This window comes from Furipterus horrens, unplaced genomic scaffold (genome assembly GCF_987537825.1).
Source record: "Furipterus horrens unplaced genomic scaffold, mFurHor1.1.pri manual_scaffold_7, whole genome shotgun sequence".
Taxonomy (NCBI): domain Eukaryota; kingdom Metazoa; phylum Chordata; class Mammalia; order Chiroptera; family Furipteridae; genus Furipterus; species Furipterus horrens.
Window position 1 is genome coordinate 111,475,854 of NW_028327177.1, and position 21,244 is coordinate 111,497,097.

General features: G+C 36.2%; 1 protein-coding gene across 3 annotated transcripts in view; it reads right to left on the minus strand.

Moving 5' to 3' along the window:
- Positions 1 to 21,244, minus strand: part of NCK1 (NCK adaptor protein 1) — a 78,347-nt gene that overhangs the window by 13,014 nt on the left and 44,089 nt on the right. For 2 of the 3 annotated variants that reach the window (XM_090282994.1, XM_090282993.1), the window contains one exon: positions 7,442 to 7,685. In XM_090282994.1, the coding sequence (XP_090139120.1) occupies positions 7,442 to 7,667 (226 nt within the window). In that variant the 5' untranslated portion in view covers positions 7,668 to 7,685. Of the gene's footprint in view, positions 1 to 5,295; positions 5,499 to 7,441; positions 7,686 to 21,244 lie in introns of those variants that run through there. The other variant, XM_090282995.1, reaches the window with a different exon arrangement.

The window sequence follows — 21,244 nt, forward strand, 5'->3', positions numbered from 1 at the left end:
AAAAAAAGAAAAAAAAAAGAAGATCCCCACATCAAATCCTTAATATATTGCATACGGGTGGTGAGAATTCTCATTATTTCTAAAAGGCATTTAAATACCCTGGTATGCAATGTGTTAAGAGTCATCAGGTCTTTTCTGCCAACATTTTCCATTCTCACTACTCATGCGCTAGCTAGTACAGGCCTATTATGATGTGCTTAAGCCTTCACCACCCTCAAAACTAGTTTCTTACTAATCCAATCTGTCCTGTTTCAAGGTATCCAGTCTAATCTCCTTATAAAATACACCTGCAATCACATGATGCTATTGCTCAAGAGCCAGCACTGGCTCTTCATTGCCTCTCAAATTAAGAGAAATATTCTGTTTAGAATGTACAGCCCTCTCTAGAATGTCCTTGGCCTTCTTTTCCAGGCTTACGGCATAGACTACTAAAACAGCACAGACCTTGAATCAGCCCTTGGGTTCAAATTCCAGATATACCACTTGTTAACTGGAAGCTTGAGCAAGCTATATTTCTAAGCTTAGAAATGGAGAAAACACGACTTACTATGACAATGTTGTGAAACTGAATAAAATAATGTAACATCAGAGTACAGGTTATATAAAAGCATCTTTTTCTAATGCCCTAAACTGGAACGACCCTAAATTTTAATAAAATGGGCCCTTAAATCAATCTCCTGAATAGATACTTCCACTTTCATGACTTATGTTTACCTCGTTTGCTAGTTTCTTCCCCAAACCTTATCAGAACTCTACCTCTTATAAATCCATCCATTCAAGAAGTACCACTTCAAATAACAACTTTATCATTTTATCCATCTTCCCAATCCATGTTTCTCAACATCCTTCATTTCTCACTCTCAGTGTTACGTACACTCTCCTTTTTTAAGCACCTTGACATCTTGTACTTCTGAAGTCCTTGTATGATATTATTTCCTGTGTTTGTTTTTTAAGCCCCTCTACAAGAGCATAAGCTTCTGGAGAAGAGCATTCTGTCTCACTGATCTTTTTCATTTCCTATACTTGACAACTATGTACATAGCAGATGTTCAATAGATGTTTGTTAAGCTGATTAAAACTGAATACTGATAAAAGAAAGCAGAAAACTTTAAACATGAAAATAAAGGCTAGTACCAAAATAATTTTTTCTAATTAGATTCACTGAGGTGACATTGGTTAATAAGATTACATAGGTTTCAAGAGTACATTTCTATGATTCACGATCTGTATATTGCATTGTGTGTCCACTTAAAAATATTGATTAAGATAATATCTAAGACTAATTATATATTGCACTGCCAGAAAAAGAATGAAGAATTTTTGGACAGACCCAACAATTAAAGTCCCAAGTGGGGAAACACCAAAAAGAACCTATTTTAATCTTAGAGGCAAGAAATATTCCAGGGAAAGAACATAAACAGCATTTTTATTTTCTATGCAACAAAAAGCCTTCTGTGATCTCCTTGTAAGTATGTCTTCACTCCCAAAACTGTTCAACTAATGCTACAGCCATACAAGTTCCTCAATTACCAAAAAACTCCACTGTATTTTAAGGGTATGAGCCTTTGCACATGGTGTTTTGCCCTAAAGCACTCGCCATCCTCATTCAAGACTCAATCATGGTATCTTCTCACTAAAGATTTCCCTAGCTCTCCCCAAAACAGAGGTAATATATTCCCACTCTATGCCACTACTCTTCATAAATATTTTTACTATAATTCTCAACACTCACTATACCAGCATTTTCTTCCTTGAGATCAAACACCATGTTTTAAATCACCTATTTCCAGCGCCTGATTTACATTAAGTGTTCTGTTACCATTCATCATGTAAATGACAGACAAATGCAAGCATAATTGATAACTTGCTTTTTTATCCAACTTTTACAATTCCTTTGGAAGAGTCTGTTTATTGCCCTTTGTTTCTATTGTTAAAAATAGTCTTCCCAATCTTCTAGCAACGAGAACAGATGTGAAAGTACTATATAAAAATATATAAAGTATTAGTACCTCTTAAGTTCTAAATTATCTCATAATCAACAACAATTAGATCACTATACAAGCAGACTCCCTCAGGTATTTTTTTCTAAGTTCTCCCCAACTTCAGTTAGTTCACCACAATCCTCCTAATCTCAATTAGTCCCTTCTGCATTAACTCTTTCTAATCCATTGCTTATCTGACTCTAATCTTTCTCTAGGGTGCAAAACAGACCCTAGTTCAAATTTTTGTCCTGCTACTTTACTAGTTAATTTTATCTTGATCCAGTAATTTAATCTTCTTTAAACTCTAGTTTTCTTGCTTGTGAAATTATGGTATGTATTAAGTACCTACCTCATAAAATTTTTGTAAAGAATTTTTAAAAATTTAAAAACTCAGCACAGTGCATGGCACATAGCAAGCAATGGTAGTTATTACTTTTCTACCTCCTGGTGCTAGCATTTACATTTACAAAATACTTAAACCTTTATTATAACATTATATTGCTGGACATGGCTGGGAAGGGAAATGCTCAGGCCTTAAACACTGAGGACATGCACAACTCTGAGGCATTCATTTTTATTGTTTATTATTTTTTAAAAACCTGAAAGTGTTAGTATACCTTCCAATTTTTCCCTTACTCACCACTGGTCTAACTTCTCTCTTCCTATAGTACTGTGTCTTGATCAAAACAATATATTGCTAACTCCTCAAAAGTTTTTAAGAATTTGGTTAAGCACTATGAATATTCCATCTTCACATGAGAGCTGTCCTCTTCCTACGGTAAATCTTTGTACCTATAACTATTCCCTTACGTAACCTGGTATTTAAATCCTTGACATACTGGATGCCAGGATTTGGAAGCACCTGAGTTTCTCAATACCATTGTGAAAATATGTCTACCCAAAGTAGATAAACTAAGCCATGTTTTATTTGGCCAGTACACACATAAAGAAGCTACTGTATCCTTTCACTTGAGTACCTCATAAATTTGAATCAATGCCATTATTAACCATATTGAGACCTTTTAGCACCTGCACTATCATAGCAGCTCTTACTAATAAAGTCTTTTATCTTTTACTCATGGTAAACTGCTGCCAAGCCAGATTCTCAGCAAACTTCTCAATTTCTTTTAAAAACGTAACATGTAATTTTACGTTAATGTCTGTTCCTACTCACTTTGTTTATTTCTATGGCAGTTTTTAGCTTTCAAATATTATTTCTGAACCCAATGTATTTCTCATTCTTCCAGCTTTACTTCTTTATGTTAAGCATATTATTTTCCCTCCAGCTAAATCACTGAGTAAATAAATGTTCAATAGAATGAGGCCAAAGAAAGTATTCTTCTTTCTTTAGGGAACTATAATTCTGTTATGCTTGTATGTACTTCTTCAAAACCAGTCTGTCCCTCATGGATTATCCTCTTGATTTCTATGGCATATGTGAGACTGATCAGTTGTTTACCAGAACTATAAGACTTCTAGAGTTCAAAGGGACTTTCCAGGATCACAGTCTTGCCCAATTCTCTCATTTACAAACAAGGAATCAGGTAAAGTTTAGTAACACACCCTTGGCCACGTGACTAATAAGTGGTATATCTGGAAGCAGACTAAAGAATCTAAAATACAAATATATGATGTTCTTTTCATTACAGTTTTTAATTTTTATATTATCTGTTCATTTTTATCTACATGAAATGAGAGAATAATTGTTTTCATTATTCTTTTATCTAAAATATATATGCACTTTTTGTTGCCAAGGGTATTATCTCTATCACACAAGGAGTACACACACTATTTCCTCAGCTTTTTAAGTCCATTCAGGGAATAGGTGGGTGAATAGCTTGTCTCTACTCTGACAAGCTGAAAAGCAAAATAAATATGAATTTTGGCTTGCTGCAAGTAGTGAGGAAAGAATATTTTGGTTATAAATCTGGAATTTTGACCCTGAGCCTACAAATATATTTAGGATTAACTATCAACTTTCTAAGACTCAACAAGAGAGAATGATAGTTTTATTATTATATCAATGGTATACACTGAATTATTGTATAAATGATATATGCTTTTTATACTAATTCTGGTTGATTTATAGTCAACCTCACCTACCAAACTTAGATATGAAATCTTATGTATTATTAATAACCACCACCATCTACCTCCCCACCAGAATGTAAATTCTCAGAGTATTAGTTTTCTATTCTTGGATTTTTGCCTACCTTGCAATAGGCTCTCAATAAAAATATGCTGATAAACAAATAAGTTAATGAATAGACTCTTTAAAAAGACCACTAACCAAAAAAGCAAATCTAAAAATGTTTATAATGTCCCAAAATGTAAACAGAAGAGATATATTCCAGAAAGATTCACTTGGCTACTAAAGCTAACTAAGTAAACAAGGAGTCTTAATATTACAATTCCAACATTATTTTTCAATAAAGTGCTTGTTCCTTTTTCTGAAATTTCAGCAGGTTATTCTCTGTTTCCTTAGACTCATACATATGAGACTTCTACAACAATTCCTCTGTTCATTTTTCTAGAAATATCAAGCAAATGTTCAGAGACCAAATCAACTTCACTGTCGTAAGATCATAAAAAGGCCATTAGCAGATAGAAAGATGAGGCTCTTGTGAATATTAGTATTACTAGATGACCTGAACTCAAAAACAAGCCAAAGAATTTATTATTTTCTTTCGCTGTTTACCTTTTCTTTGCATGCAGTTTCTCTCAGAACTCATTTCAAACTATCAAATTTCACATTTACCAAAACAGCGATTTCTAGCAATCCAACATTGATTATACCACATTTTCTTTATTAGTGCATTTATTAAATATCTTCTACATTTTTCCTCTAAAATCTAAGTTAAAAGTACTAAAACAATACCATGTTAATTCAAATGTTAAGAATCATGTTAAAATCATGTTGAGAATAAAGGAACTTGCTCACCTAATCCTTTTTCCTTGTGTTTTTAATATTTTTACAATGTATTTAATTCACTTCAAATGTCTATGCCAACTTCAAAGTTACTGAATTAGAACTACATCGAACTGAAACTATTTATTTATATCCTTTTTCTATTTGTTATTAAAGAGATACTAAACATTTTCAAACTACTTTACTTACCAAGTCATAACTAGTAATAGTATTATTTGATGTATCACCAATCGTTTAGCTTATGCTTCATAAACAACATAAAGCACCAGCCTATATAAACCCCACCAGGTTCTCACCATATAGTTTTTCTTTAAATTATGAAAGTGAAAAATCTAACTTGAAAATTACAAGAAAACTATAAATCTAATAAACAAATTAACTTACTGAAAAAATCTTTAAAGACGTTTAACCAATCCATTTTGAATAAAATTTCTGTGTTTTCTTTTGTCAGTTTGTTGCAGTCCAGGAAAATTTTCAGTGAGCTTCCTGGTCTGGTCTGCAACATTGAAACTCCCCACACCCAATCCATGTGACTTGGCCCACAACCAGGCATCAGAAAGTTTTTCTGAGGCTGCTGCTCTCTTTCCAAAACTTCCCCTCCACTCCACCCCTGAACTAGACCAGAACCTGTAAAACAAGTATATCATGATGGCCACAAATGCGACCTTATTATTCATTCTTAGTTTGGAAGAAGCTTTAAGTCATATATATTTTCAACAACTGAAAATATATTCACATATTCATTTTCCTTTGTTTTCTTTTAACTTGCAAATAATGTCTCCATCAGCACAATCACTGTGAAATAAATCCATTAATTATATGGGACACTTAAGTAATCAAAATGGCGTTAAGAAATTCTGAGAAAGAAGAGGCTGTATGATGTAAAAGCTGGATTTATATCACTATACAAGCTAACTACAGATCACTAACTTAAAACAAAAAATGTATCTAATTGGGCTTTAAAATTTGTATGCAGTAATATCTAAAACTGGGATATTTTTCCTCTTTGCTTTGTGGCATTAGTTTTTTCACTATCTTTTGTTAATTACTGTCACCTTTGCTTTATTCCCGGGATACCAGTATTCTTTTAAAAGGAACAAAAATGTCTAGATGTGTTCTTAGTTTTTTCTGTGCCTTCATCACTGTAAGGCATACTTTCTTCACAAAAGTTACCTTAATTATCCCCAATACCTCTAATCAATATGCTTTAAATAAATGTTCAGTATTTACAAATTAATGAGTATTCCTGGTTCTAATTCTGGTCACTTTTAGCTATTCAAGGAAAAGCTCTTTCTGATTTGTCTTTCATTTAAAATAATAATGGTCTTATTTGCAAAACCTTAAAATCTCAAATAAAGGTAACCTCACATACAGCAGTTAAATGTCAACATGAAAATTCAGATTAATAACTCCATTTATTAAACTACATTTAGAATATTGGAAATGTTTTTAGCTCCGAAAACAATATTCTAATACTTTATATCTTACTTTGAATTGTACTATAAATTCTTGCTGTTTTACAGTGGTTAAAAATAAAGAGTTGTTTTCTGTTGTTGATGAATGAAAGAACACTCTAGTCTAGAATAACAGTAATGTTAAATAAGAACTATAAAGCAGTTAATAATATTTTATATTTGTCAGTCATGCTACATTACTCTTTAGCTATCTTCACAAGGAGAATTTTTCTTTCTCTTCCATTTACATACAAAGAACCATTAAGGAACAGAATGTTTGCATGCTTGTCTAAATACAAAAAATGCAATTCTGTCCCTCCCAATTCCTTCCTGTAAGCCAAGGAGAGTTTAATTTAAAAAAAAAAAAAAAGGAAAAAAAAGGGGGCCACTCCTCATCTGTCATATTTCCTTCCTAACAGCTCAGCCAAGTCAAATGTGGAAGAGGTTCCATTATTTCTGGCCCTAATGAGAGCCAGTAAAAACAAACAAACTTTACAGTTAAGAGTAAGAACAAATGAGAAAAAAAGAGAAACAAAATAGAAGAGAGATCAGCCTTACAGATGCTAATATACAGTAATGATCCACAATTTAAAATTCTTTTATCAAATATAAGAACAAAATAATTTGTTTTTAAAAGTGAAGTTCAAAATGTAAGCCATTAGATTTTAAAATACAGCAATGTTGCCTTAATTTCAAGGAGGCAATTTTGCATCTCACTCATTATTCCTCTCAATTAGATGCAGAATTTGCCTAAACTCTTTATCAGGCACTTAGTTCAAAGAGCCCCTGCTAAATCAGTCCAGTTCTGTTCCTTAGCACCACTCTGGTTTGATCTTGAACTCCAACCAGTCCCACCAAAGCAAGATTTATAGAAACTGCCCACTAACATAATGTTCCCTGGTCTCCTAACTTGAATACTGGCTATGAGCCAAACTTACCTCGTCTAGCTGAAATTCCAGTCCTGGCTTTTTCTAGTCAATTCTGCCCACTGCTGCTAAAATTCTGTACAAAGAACCAAGCTCTAACATCTACTTAAAAGAAAGTATTGTTGCTGTTGTAATACAAAAATATCTTACCTAAGGTATCCTTTAGGTTTTTTACAATAGATGCTTTCCGAGCACTGTTTTTCCTTTCCACATAGTTAGAAGGCACAAAACCTGTTTTATTCATGGAATTTCGAACTCGCCACCAAGACTTAGAATCATCCAGAAGCCATAATCTCTCATTCTTCTTGATGTCCAGTTCTTGTTCTTGTTGGGCCACATAATCAAATTTGGCTACTACCACCACTTCTTCTGCCATCTTTCAGCAGCCTCAGTACTGTTAATGACATAGAAAATATTTTTAGAAGGTTTAAATATCAGTGGTCTACATACTTTTCAAAAGAAATACACCTAAAAAACCTAAGAGTACTAAAAGGTTAAAAGTAAAAATACACCAGGTAAATACAAATCAAAGCACAACTGGTGTAGCTATATTAATAACACACAAAAAGACTTTAAGGCAAAACCATCATTAATGATAAAGAAGTTTACTATGCAATGATAAAAAGGTTTTATTCAATGTCTATAATATCTAATCTTATATGTACCTATTAACAGAGCTCCAAAATAGATTGCTAGAACCACAAAGAAAAATGGGCATCGATAGTCAGAGGGCACTTTTTAATATATTTATCTCAGTAATAAATCAAGGAGATGATAAAAATTAATAAAGCTAGAAAAGAATTGATATCACAACTATCTGTTTGATCTAATAAACATAAAATTTTACTTTCAAACAGAATACAAATGAACATATATAAAAATCCATCAAATTCTAGGCCATAAAAAGTCTCAACAACTTTCATGTACTTGATATCCTACAACCACATTCTCTGACAATCATAAAAGAAAGCTTTTTAAAAATCTCATGTTTAGAAATTTCTAAAAACTCATGAGTGAAAAAAAGAAGTAACAGAGTTTTGAAAATCTTGAAAGTTAAAATAATAGAGACTACACAACCATCCTGTGGAAAGCCCCAAAAGTAGGTTTACAGTTGTGAGCACGTTCATGTATCGTATCGGCAGCCGTCCGTCTCGAGAGATGATGGTGTAGCTTCTTAAGAGTCTATCTGCACCGCCGAGAATGGCTGTGCAGTCCGACTCGGGAGTGACACGGTATCTGTCTCCTCCCGTGTTGAATCGACATCTTGCGATGACGCTGGAGTGTCCTCTCCAGTGAAGCTGAAGCTACAGAGCCTGGGCAGGGTGATATGGAGGGTCTGCTGTTGCCCATGCAGCAGACACCCCCTCTCTTCGCAGCTGAAGGGTCCAAGGGAAAGACGGAGTCAATACAGCTTGGCTTCAGGTGTGCCGCAGGAGTTGCCGGTGTTGACTACAACGTCAAACCGCCTTAGGGACTCCGGCTCCGGATTTTCTGTCGGGGTTTACTCCCTTAGCCTTTCCCCTGAAGAGGTATGCCGCAAGGCAGCGGAGGTTTTTTGGAGTCAGAGTTTTCCTTCTCTGATGTGCCCTGACTGGAAGATCGAACCAGCGACACTTAGCTCGCAGGCCGACGCTCAATCCACTGAGCCAAACCAGCCAGGGGTGCACGTTCATGTATACACACATTATGCGTACTGTCTGGACCTTGCCTTTTCTGTTTAACAGTATATCATGAAGATCATTCCATAGCAGTGTCTGAGAGTTCTTTTCTAATACAACTATTATTTCTAACTACTGCATAGTACTTCATCATTACAGGAGTTTCATAGTTTCCTCAACCAGACCTTACTGATGGATAATGAGTTGTTTTCAGTCTTGTGGTATTAAATAAAGTTGCAATGAATAGTCCCATGTATGTCATTTAAATTTTCTGTTAGTGTACCTTTGCGTTAGAGTCAGAAGAATGCTGAGTTGAAGTTTAAGGTTTATAATTTTGTGAAATATTGCCAAATTCCCTACCTGGAGGCTCTTTGTTCTTTTCTATTCTCAATATATGAGTGATTATTTCCTCACAACCTTACCAACAAACTATGTGGTCAATCTTTTGGGTTTTTGCCAACTGGATAGGTTAAAAAAAATGGTATTTCTAAGTAGTTTTTCTTTGCATTTTTCTATCACAGTGAGCTTGAATATCGTCTCCCAAACTTATGGGACATTTGCATTTATTTTCATGTGTGGACTACTTGTTCATATCTTTTGTCCATTTTCCTAAGGTGTGGCTTTTCTTTTTCCAATTTTACAAGTTCTTTTTATAGTAAGAATATTTGCCCTTTGATATAAATTGCAAAATTTTCCAGTTTATCATTTGTCTTTTTAACTTGGCTACTGTATTTTTTGGTACAATATTTTTGAAAAACTTGGCAATAGAGTTGTCAAAATTTTAAGTGCGTATTTATTGTAACCACCAATCCACACAGTCGAGGAAAAAAATGATGCAAATACCCTGTCATGTGTATAAGAATGTTTGCTGTAGTACTACTAATAATTGCGAAAAAATCAGGAATGATGTATACACACACACACACACACACACACACACACCAAGAGTGTCTAAATTTTAAGTACTAGTATGGTAAAATGTTTAAGACATATTAAGCAAATTATGTAAGTTCCAAAATAATGTGCTAAATATGATTCTATTTTGGAAAAAATCCTATTACATACATGCATTAAAAAGTTCTGGGAGGATATATAATAAACTGTAAACAGTGGTAGCCTTAGTGAGTAATAAGATTGGTAAAAACTTTCATTCCCTACTCCACATATATGTGTGTTTTGAGTATTTTACAAAAGGTATGTATTAATTTTTTTTTAATGTACTATAAGAGAGAAAACCAACTGAAAGCTAGCTAATAGAACTGGCATCTGAACACAAAATATGATACACGGTGAAGAAACATAGGGAAGGTATAAGGGAAAAAGAAATGTGAGAGAAGTAAGCAGGTATAAAACTAAATCTGCTTCACAGTAGAATCACAATTAGAATCTAAACAATTAGAACATAAAAAACAAATAAAAAGCACTTATAATTTAACTTTGATAACCATTTCTCCAGATAAGTACCAGATAAAAGAGTTAACCTGAACTTAAAAGTTTCAATAGTAAGGAAAACTATGTACCATTAAACGAAGAAACAAAGTGCAATAGCATGCTTAAACTACAAGGACAGCAATTGAGGTCAATTGAGAAAACAAAGAAAGGTTCACTTCTCATGTCTACTCTGGAGCAGATGCTCTCAGTAGAATCATGGGTGGAAACATTTGTATTACTGTATATTAACAGCTATTTTTCTCTGCTTCTCTTTGAGCCACACTTAGTTTAAATTATATAAATTAAATATGATGTGATTTCACTGTACTTTGATCCAGCCCAGAGGCCTGATTGTAAAGGCTATCAATATTCTATATTCTGAGAGAAACAAGATGGCGGAGGAGTAAGTGGAAGCTACACTAACTTCCTCCCAGAACTAGTCTGGATTTACAACGTAATTTCGGAGAAATCATCTGGAATAACCAACCGAACACCAGCTGGAGAGAAGTCTTATAACCACGGGGAGACAGAAAAGGCCGCTACATCACAAAGTGACCAGTAGAAAGTGCGGAGACGCGGAAGGGCTGGCTGGGCTCACATGGGTGGCAGCTGAAGGGACTGAGAAACAGCTCAGCAGCTGGGGATTCCCCCTGAGAAGGGCAGGGTCTAAACCCCCCAGCCGGGCTCCCCAGCCTACAGCAACAGAGTGGAAAGTAAAATAGTATCCAGCTGAGAAAAGCGAAAAGCCACAGGGTTTCTTGCTAGCTGGAGAGAAACAGCTGGAGAAAAAGAGCTCTTAAGCGGATCACATACAAAAATATTTTGGCCTTCACTTACCCTGGGCTCGAGCAGAGGGAAGGCAGAGAGGACTGGAGACGCTTGGGGAGAGTTTGGCGTGGTGGCTTTGAGGGGATAACTAGGGGAGCAGCCGACCAGGTCCCAGTGCTGACTCATCTCCAGTACTGTAGGCAGACCATTCCCAGCCAAGTGGCGTCAGCCTGAGGGGAAGCAAAGGCCCTGCCTACAGGAATTAAGCTGCGACACCCACGGTCCTTAAGCCTGATGGCTAATCACAGATTGAATAGATTAACAACTAAAGAAGCCAGACAAAGGCAGTAGATCCCTGGAAGTCTCCAACAGGCTGCCTAGGCCCAGACTGGTACAGGATCTGACGCCACCAGGGGCAGATCCAGGAAGTGCAGATCATTCTAAGAAGCACCAACAAACAATAGGAGTCACAAAAATGGGGAGACAGAGAAACAACCCCCCATCGAAAGGAAAGGTAGAGTCCCCAGAAAGAGTGCTAAATGAAATAGAGGGGAGCCAACTATCAGATATGAAATTGAAAGCATGGATTATGGAGAAGCTCAATGAGCTCAGCGGAAACTACAAAGAACTCCAGAAAAACTACAGTGAACTCCAGAAGAACTATAAGGAACTTACTGAGAATTATACCAGCATCAAAAAGGACATGGAAGCTATCAATAAGAGCCAGGAGGAAATGAAGAATACGATCTCTGAATTGAAGAACACAGTAGAAGGAATTAAAAACAGGCTAGAGGAAGCAGAAGATCGGATCAGCGAGCTGGAGGACAATGTAGACAAAAACTCACAGACAGTGCAATAAAATGAAAAAAGGCTGAACAAGACTGAAGAGGCTCTAAGACAGCTGCAGGACAACATGAAACGTAATAATATCCGTATCATAGGAATTCCAGAAGGAGAAGAAGAAGAGCAAGGAATAGAAAACCTCTTTGAAAAACTAATGACAGAAAACTTCCCTAACATGAAGAGAGAAAGAATCATGCAAGTCCAGGAAGCACAGAGGGTCCCAATGAAGATGAACCCCAACAGGCCCACTTCAATACACATCATAATTAAAATGGCAACATTCAAAGACAAAGAGAGAATCCTAAAAACAGCAAGAGAGAAACAACTAATAACATACAAGGGAGCTCCAATAAGGCTATCATCAGATTTCTCAGCAGAAACACTACAAGCCAGAAGGGAATGGCAAAATATATTCCAAGTAATGAAAAACAAAGGCCTACAACCAAGAATACTCTACCCAGCAAGGCTCTCATTCAAAATGGAAGGTGAAATAAGGAGTTTCCAAGACAAAAGAAGGTTAAAAGAATACATCTCCACCAAACCAGTATTGCAAGAGATGCTAAAGGGTCTGCTTTAAGAAGATGAAGAAACAGAGAGAGACAGAGAGGAACACGAGTACAAAAGGGGAAAATGACAATGAATAAGTACTGAAAGAAAGAAGGAACTTCTACCATTTGCAACAACATGATTGGAACTAGAGAGAATTATGCTTAGCAAAATAAGCCAGGCAACAAAAGAAAATTACCTTATGCTATCACCTGTTAAAGGAAACTAATGAACAACACAAACAAATGAGCAAAATTGAACCAGAGGTATGTAAACGAGGAATAAACTAACAGTAACAAAGGGGGAGATGGGAGGGAGAGAAGTAGTAAGAAGGGGAAGGGTCTAGTCAAAGAACATGTATAAATGACCCATGGACATGGACAACTGGGTGGGGACTGAATGTGGGAGAAGGGAGGGACAGGGTGCAGAGAAGCAAGAGGAGAAAAAAGTGAGACAACTGTAATGGAAAAACAAACAAACAGAAAAATTTTTAGTGGGGGGAAAAAATAAAAATATAAAGAATAGAAATGCAAGTTCAGTGAATATTAGAAGGACAAGGATTTTCCTTCACACTGTATATATTTTCTCCCTATCTGATCCCTCCAGAATTTGGCATTCTAAAGAAGTAAGTAATGACCTAAGTTTCTTTGCATAAAACTAATAAGACCAGTTGTTAATAACGATTTTTTGACTAAGACTTTGACTGGAATGTCATGCCTAAAGGAGACATGCTTGGGCTTTGGTTGTTACCAAAAAGCCCTGAGCAACTGGGACTGACTTTCAAAGGTAATAAAAGTCCACGAGATAAAAGGCCTGGTACCTTGGATGGATGAGCGGTCCATAGCAATCTTTCCAGGGAAGGAATGAAGGTTGTTTTCCTGAAAGATGGCTAGAAGGGACCTTAAGGCACAATGGAAAACCAGGAGGACCTGGAAAAGACAGGTGTTTACAGGCAAGGCTGAATGCCAGGTATGTGGCTCAACTTCTGTGCCCTGAAGGGCAGACTGAAGGTCACCCTAAATGTTCCTTGCGTAAGTTCCAGCAAAGCAGAACTAAAGATCATAAGTGATCATTTGCTGCTCTTGTTGTGTTTATGCAAATGAACAGGATAAATTAAAAATGAACTTAATGCAGTCCCTTTAATGACGAGGGTAATCTTAGGGAGAAAAATCAAGATTCAAGGAAAATCACAATGCCCAGTGGTAGACTATAAAGTAGTGCAGCTAACCGTCTTTAAAGTTTCTTTTCATTTAAAATGTTTTCATTTGAAAGTTAAACTATGTCTGTGGCATTATCAAAGATGTTTAATTTACAGGCGAGAAGAATGTCAAATGCCTTGCAACTGGATGTCTTTCCGATAAGACAGTCCTACAGATTTAGAGACTTGTATATGGGTTATGTTACATAAATTAACATGTGTTTTCTGTTTTCAAAGGGCATAAGCCTACGATCTCATTACCTGAGTGATTATCTGTACGTATAGGCCTCACTTAATCCTCTCTGCATAGCTGCCTCCTGAGACTCAATGGTTTGGCTGAACTAAGTGGCTGGGTTGGTGAAGAACGGGGTGGTCTGTGGGCTTCACTTTAAAACTGGTTTCTCTTTTCTATCCTAATGGCTTGGACAGAAAGAGCCCAGAGGCCTGAGAGGGGGGAAACCTAAAATATTTCCCTCAGTCCAAACTAAGTATAATGGGCAAAAGGGTTTTGGACAGGTGAGATGTACCTGGCATACCTTCCTCCAAAGAAACCCTTCTTTTCCCTAATGTGGGACATTGAAAAATTAATACCTGTCTTTTGTCATCTAGTGGTTACGGATTGAATGATGTCCTTTAACCCTGTTGCCCACAGAATACAACAAGGATGCCAGCCTGTTAAACCAAGCATGCCGTTGTCCAGAGACAGCCAACCAACCTGGAGTCTGCACGATCCTTCCCCTTGTGGGAAGGCCACCCTCCCCTCCACACCCCCACTCTTATTAGGGATTTCTTGACCCAAGGGTAGGTAGGACGACGACCATGTCCAGCTTGAAGCAGCTAGAGGAGCTCGAGACCTTCGTCCATTGTCCTTTATAAGATTGTAAAGGGTCTTAAGTCTGAGAGGGAGGGATTGTTATTTTTTATTGTTAAAATATTTAACTAATTAATTAATTATTTTTTTAAAAAAAGAAGAATATATGAAACGGTGAGGCATGGGCATGGACTTGGGGAGGGGATTGTTGGGGAAGGGGGGTGCTGGGTGGAGGGGAGCAAAGGGGAAAAAATTGGAACTATTGTAATAATATAATCAATAAAATATACTTAAAAAAATTAAAAAATAAATAAATAAATAAATATTCTATATTCTCCTACAAAAACGTTAGCTCCATGTTTCCAACTCCACTGATGATATTTGCATTTGGATATGCCTGGCTCCTATGCCTGCTTTCAAGAACCAGATTCCTGTCCTTTTGTTTTTGGGTCCTTGTACCTGGCACCTGAACCCAAGACCCTTATCAACCAGTGGCCAATTTCCACTTGACATCAGGGTTGGATTTTCTTTACAGAATCTGAACTATTTTGTTCCTCACTGACTGCTGCCCTGCTCTAGTTAAAAAAATGGACCTCGAATTTAACATTAGTCCCAGTTTATAGTACAACCTGCACGCCTTTTCTTCTTGGGTTTATTTCCTGATTTGTTCTTCTAACTCACTTCCAACCTCATTCCCAAAATGGACCTATACACACTCACTGATCCTATGCTTGGCCTTTCCTGTTCTGGTCATCATAAGAATAAGACCAAACTGTCTTCTCAAGGACTTCAGAGCCAGCTATTTCAAATGCAAACATTCAAGGGGATGACTCTCACTCTTGCTTCCAGTCCTTGTAGAAAGGTAAGGGCCCGACTTTGTGAGTGCTTTGTCCTAACTTGCACCATTGCCGCTTATCATAAACAGCAGTCCGTTTCTCTGCTAGATAAGTACCAATTACAAACTTAGATGGCCTAGTCATGTGGACCAGTTCCCTTTAACACCACATGGTGCCTTTTCCTTGGCACACCCCAGCTTTCCAAGTCTCCTTCCCTGTTTCAGCAAGGCTGAATTCAGTTCACGCTAGACTGTCGTCCCTAAAATAATACTTATTGACTAAAATCCATCCATACCACTTTAACTAGTGTCTAGCTTTGTTAACCTTTAATATCTATCAATCTAGTTATGAAGCAACATAAGTACTGGGCTCCCCCCAATCTGGACATACATGACTCACCTAGAGCAATTTCAAGTCCTGCAAGACCCATTAATGGTATAAGTGCCCTACACAGGTGCACCATTTTTGATCTTTTATACCATATTTTTATTATTTAGATAAGTTTAGATACACAAACACTTACTGCCTGAAGTATTCAGTACAATTTCATGCTATACTGAGTTTTAGCATACGAGCAATAGGCTATACCATATAACATAAATGTATACTAGGCTAATTCCATCTAGGATTATGTAAATACATCTTATGATGTTCACACAACTATAAAGACACTTAGCGATGTATTTCTCAGAATATATCCCCATCGTTAAATGGCACATGACTGTATTCACAAAGCCCAGGGATTAGGAAATGGAAATACCTTTTGGGAGGCTGCCAACCAGCATATTACAACAGAAAAAAACTGTTTGAACCTGAAGATACATGAATTAAAATTATCCAATCTGAAGAGAGAGGGGAAAATATTTTGAAAAAGAAAAGAACAGGGCTTCAGGGACATGTGGGACAATATGAACAAATACTATTCATGTATTTGGATTTCAAAAAAAAGAAGATTAATACAAAAAAAAATTCTTGAAATAATGGTTGAAATTTTCTGGAAGTATACAAAAGACATAAATTTACAGATTCGGGAAATCAAGCAAATCACAAATAGGATAAAGTCAGACCATGTCCAGGCACATCATAATCTAGCTGCTAAAAAACACAGATAAAAGGAAAATCATAAAAGCGGCCAGAGAAAAATAACACATTACATATAGGGCAGTGATTCTCAACAGGATATTATTTTGCATCCAAGGGAATATTTGACAATATCCGGAGTAATATTTTATTGTCACAACTGGGGGGCAGAGGAAAAGGGGCTCCCACTGGGTAGAGGCAGGAATACTGCTAAAGACCCAAGATGAACAGGACAGCCTTCCACAGTAAGGAATTATCAAGTCCATTGTGCTACAGTTAAGAAACCATGAATCACATCCTGAAAATGTTAAAAGAAAATAACTGGCAAACCAGAATTTTACTGTAATGTATTTGTGAAACTATCCTTCAGGAGTGAAATGAAATAAAGACATTTTCAGATAAAGAAAAACTAAGCCACTTTCAGACTTCCAGTCAAAATGGAGGGGTAGGTAAACAGAGCTCACCTCCTCACACAATCACAGCAAAAATTACAACTACAAACAACTATCAGCCAGAATCCTAAGAAAATCGAGCTGTATGGAAGTCTGACAACCAAGGAATTATAAAGAACTCACTTTCATCCATAGGGTTCAGAGGGGTGGAGACATGGAATGGGCAGCCCCACACCCATGTGTGGTGGATAAAAACTGGGAGGGATACTTTGGGAACAAGGGATCCCAGCCCCACACCAGACCACCCATCAACTTGTTGCTTCACTTATTTATGCGTTCATTGATTCTTATATATGTCCTGATCAGAAAACAAACCCGCAATCCCGGCATATTGAGATGATACTCTCACCAGCTGAGATGCTTGCCCAGGGCTGGCTGAAGCTATTTTTAAGCAAATGTAGAAGGTGCACCTTAGCGTCTCTTGAATGTTTACAGTAAAATTCGAGAAGAGAAACAAAGATGAAATTGTTAATTCAAAGGGAAGCAGAAATTTAATTTAAAAGTTGGGAAAATCTCAGCCTATCCATATTGCAAAAAATGAGGAAGTATGTTCAGAACAGAACTCTAAGGGTGTGACCAAGGGACACTTTGATGAAGACAGTAGTATAGGCGTGAACATCAGACTCAATCAGCCACCCCAGCAGGAAACAGCCAATCTGAATTGGCAAGTCAGGAAGGAATCACTGTCAGTCAGTCTTCTTAGATTTTCAGGATAAGACCACAGATACTCTTCAAGACAAGTAAAGAACCCCAAAGGCAATTCAGAGATCATTAAAGCTGCCTCCTCCATTTCAAAAGAGGAGGCCATCACCTGAGATTCAACCCAAAGCTGTGGGGACCAGGCCAGTAGAGCCACTAACATGTGATTCCAGCCCAGGCAGAACTTTCTCAAGCTGCACCCAGCAAAGCCATGGAAAAATATTTAAATATTTAATATTTTAAAGTGGAAAAATATGTGAACAGAAATTTCACCAAAATCATTGGTCATTATAGGAATGCAAATTAAAACCACAAAATGATATCACTACACAAAGAGAAGGGAGGTGGAGAAGGAAAGAAGAAAAAATGAAGGGGGGAGGAGCGAAATACACACACTCACACAGAAGGGAACAAAGACAAAAAAGTACCATGGTGCCAATTAGGATGCTGAACAACTGGAACTGATGCATTGCTTGTGAGAATGCAAAGGTAGTACAGCCTCTATGGCTACCAGTTTGACAGCTTCTTATAAAGTTCAACACAGACTTATCTACAACCCAGCAATTCACTGAGGTAAAATCAAAAGGCTTTGTATGACATTTGGGAAAGGCAAAACTATAGGAACAGAGAACAGATTAGTGGTTTTCACAGGTTTAATGGTGAGGTTCAGAGTTTGACTACAAAGCATGAGAACATTTTATTTTCTTGAGAGGCAGATAAAGAAGCTGTTCTGTATTAAGATTGTGGTAGTGATTACAATAACTATGTGTCAAATCTCATTCACACTCAAAAAGGTATGAATCTTACTGTATTTAAGGTGAAATAAATATATAACAGAAAACATTCACTGGTCTTATACTTTAAATGGACCTGTTTTTACCCATTTATGGTTTTTTTTTAGTTATTGATTTGAGAGAGATTCATTGTTCCACTTATTCATGCATTCATTGGTTGATTCTTATGTGTCTTGACTGGGGTCAAACCTGCAACCTTGGGGCATTGGGACGATGCTCCAAGCAACTAAGCTACTCGGCCAGGGTCATGTGTGATTTTGTATCATCATGCAATATACATTCACTGAGTTTTGCAGATCTTCCAAATGTTGACATCTTATAAAATATTATTGTATTTCATATAGCCTCTGCAAACTCCAGGATGCAAATGAAAATTAACATCCCAATATATGAAAATAGTTTTTGCTTTATAGACTCCCTAAAAGGTCTACTTTAGGAATCCTGCTAATCTAAACATGGGCTTAACAATGAAACAACTAAAAACATGTTCTTCCCCAACCCACTTTTACAAATTAATTAGATGTATTATATTAATAAAACTAAGTTTGTCAAATCATTTTACCAATCATATTGTATATGATAATGTAAACTAGAAGGAAGGGCACCTTTTGCACCATTTTTGGCAAGCCAGTGGTGACAGTCTGAAGAAAAAGTAAGGAACCAACTAGTTACAGAAAAATTCTAAAGGGAAATCTCTTGTGCTAGTACAAACGCAATTTTAGAATCTGTTGCACTTTAACGTATAACTTGACAATTTCCTGTTTCTGATAAAAATCAGCAGAGTGACAATACCCAAGTGACTAACTCCGGAAGTCTGGTTAGGCTACAAATCTTTCAGTAAACAATTAAGGGGGGTGGGGGGAAATCCCCAAATAATTAAAAGATGATTTTATTCTATCCAATGTATTAAACCTTACCATTTTGCCAAGTAACTGTAATTTTTAAACACTCATTAATGAAACAACATGGATAAGAATCCCATTATGGGGAAATTAAAAATGGACATGCTAGCCTGAAATAAAGGCTACTTAAAATTAAGGCCTTTATTTTAAACACTAGATCAAATAAAATGCAACCCTATACTAATCACTTTTGGAAATATCACTTTGAAAATGTACCCAATACGAGAAAGCACAAAATAATGACAAAGGCAAAAGTCCTATGCATACCAAAATTCATTCACTTATCCATTCAACAAAAATTTATTGAATAATTATTACAGATTAGGAGCACACTGAGCTAAGGACTGAGAGTAACTAAAGGCACATCAAGCAGAAATCCTGCTCTCAAAAAATATACACTCTAATACTATTTCTTCAACAACTTATTAAATTAATGCTTCACACATTACTCCCTATATGATTACTTTGTCAGGCATCACAAAATTTTACTTATTATCCTCTCTGAATTAAAATATTACATATAGTGCCAAGAGGCCTATAACAAAAGTAACAGTAAGTCTAGTACCCATCTGACACCAAATATTTATTACAATATTATTGACTCTATACCCTTATGTCTATTTTTAAAGTTGTGGTAAAATACCTGTTGTGGGTTGAATTCCACACCACCCCAAAAATTCTGATGTTGAAGTCCCATCCGCCAGTACCTCTCAGATTGACTATATATGGAGATAGGGTCACTACGATGGAGTCTAATCCAGTATGATTAGTGTCATTATAAGAGCCAATTTGGACACAGACCACACTTGGTTTGAAGACACTAGGAGAAGACAACCAACTACAAGCCAAGAGAGAGGCCTTGAAAGAAATCAACCCTGCTAACAACTTGATCTCTCAGACTCTAGTCTCCAGAATTTTGAGACAATAAATTTCTTTTGTTTAAGCCACCGAGTCTGTGATACTTTGTATGGCAGTCCTAGGCAACAAATAAAATTCATCATCCAAAACATTTTTAAGTGTACAGTTCAGTGGCATCAAGTACAATTTACAATGTTGAGCAACAATAATCACCATCCATCACCAGAACAGTTTTTATCCAGCAAAACTGAAACACTATACACATTAAACAATAACTGCCTTAAATACAGCCAAACTATCAATTAAGTATGGAAGAAGAATAAAGTCATTTTCAGACATGTATTCTCAAAAAATTTAATTCCAATGTACCCTGACTTGAGGAAACAAAGGAGTAAAGCAAGGAAAAAGGAATCGGGGAAAGCAATAAAGAAAGGCAAAAGAAATTTCCAGGATGCCAGCAAAAGTAAATTTATCTTTGAAGCAGCTTTAGAAAAAAATAGTCCACATAAGAGTAGAATTCCAAGGGGAAAAAAAGAAAGAAAAAAGAAGACATTATTTGACAGGTATAACCATGTGAAAACTATACAAATATGAATTTTACAGAACCATTAGAGAGTATAGGAAGGCTTAGCTATAAACTCAAAACAAAAAAAATTTTAATGACACTTTATAAATTTCCTATAACTTTCAAGAAAAAAGTTACATAAGAAAATTTAATCATAGGAGGTGGATCAGCTATAAACAATATGCACATGGTTATATATGGTTATAATAATAAAAACACTGACAATGAATATCTAATTCTATCAAAGCAATGAAGCCGAGAAAATAAATGTCCTCTTTATTTTTTTAAGTATATTTTATTGATTAAATTGTTACAGTTGTCACAATTTTTTTTCCCTTTGCTCCCCTCCACCCCCCAATACCCCACTTCCCTCCAGCAACCCCACCCCCTTAATTCATGTCCATGGGTCATGCATATAAGTTCTTTGGCTTCACCCTTTTTTTAAAAAATTTATTCATTCATTCATTCATTCATTCATTTATTTAAATGTAGAGTTCATATTGTACTTAAGT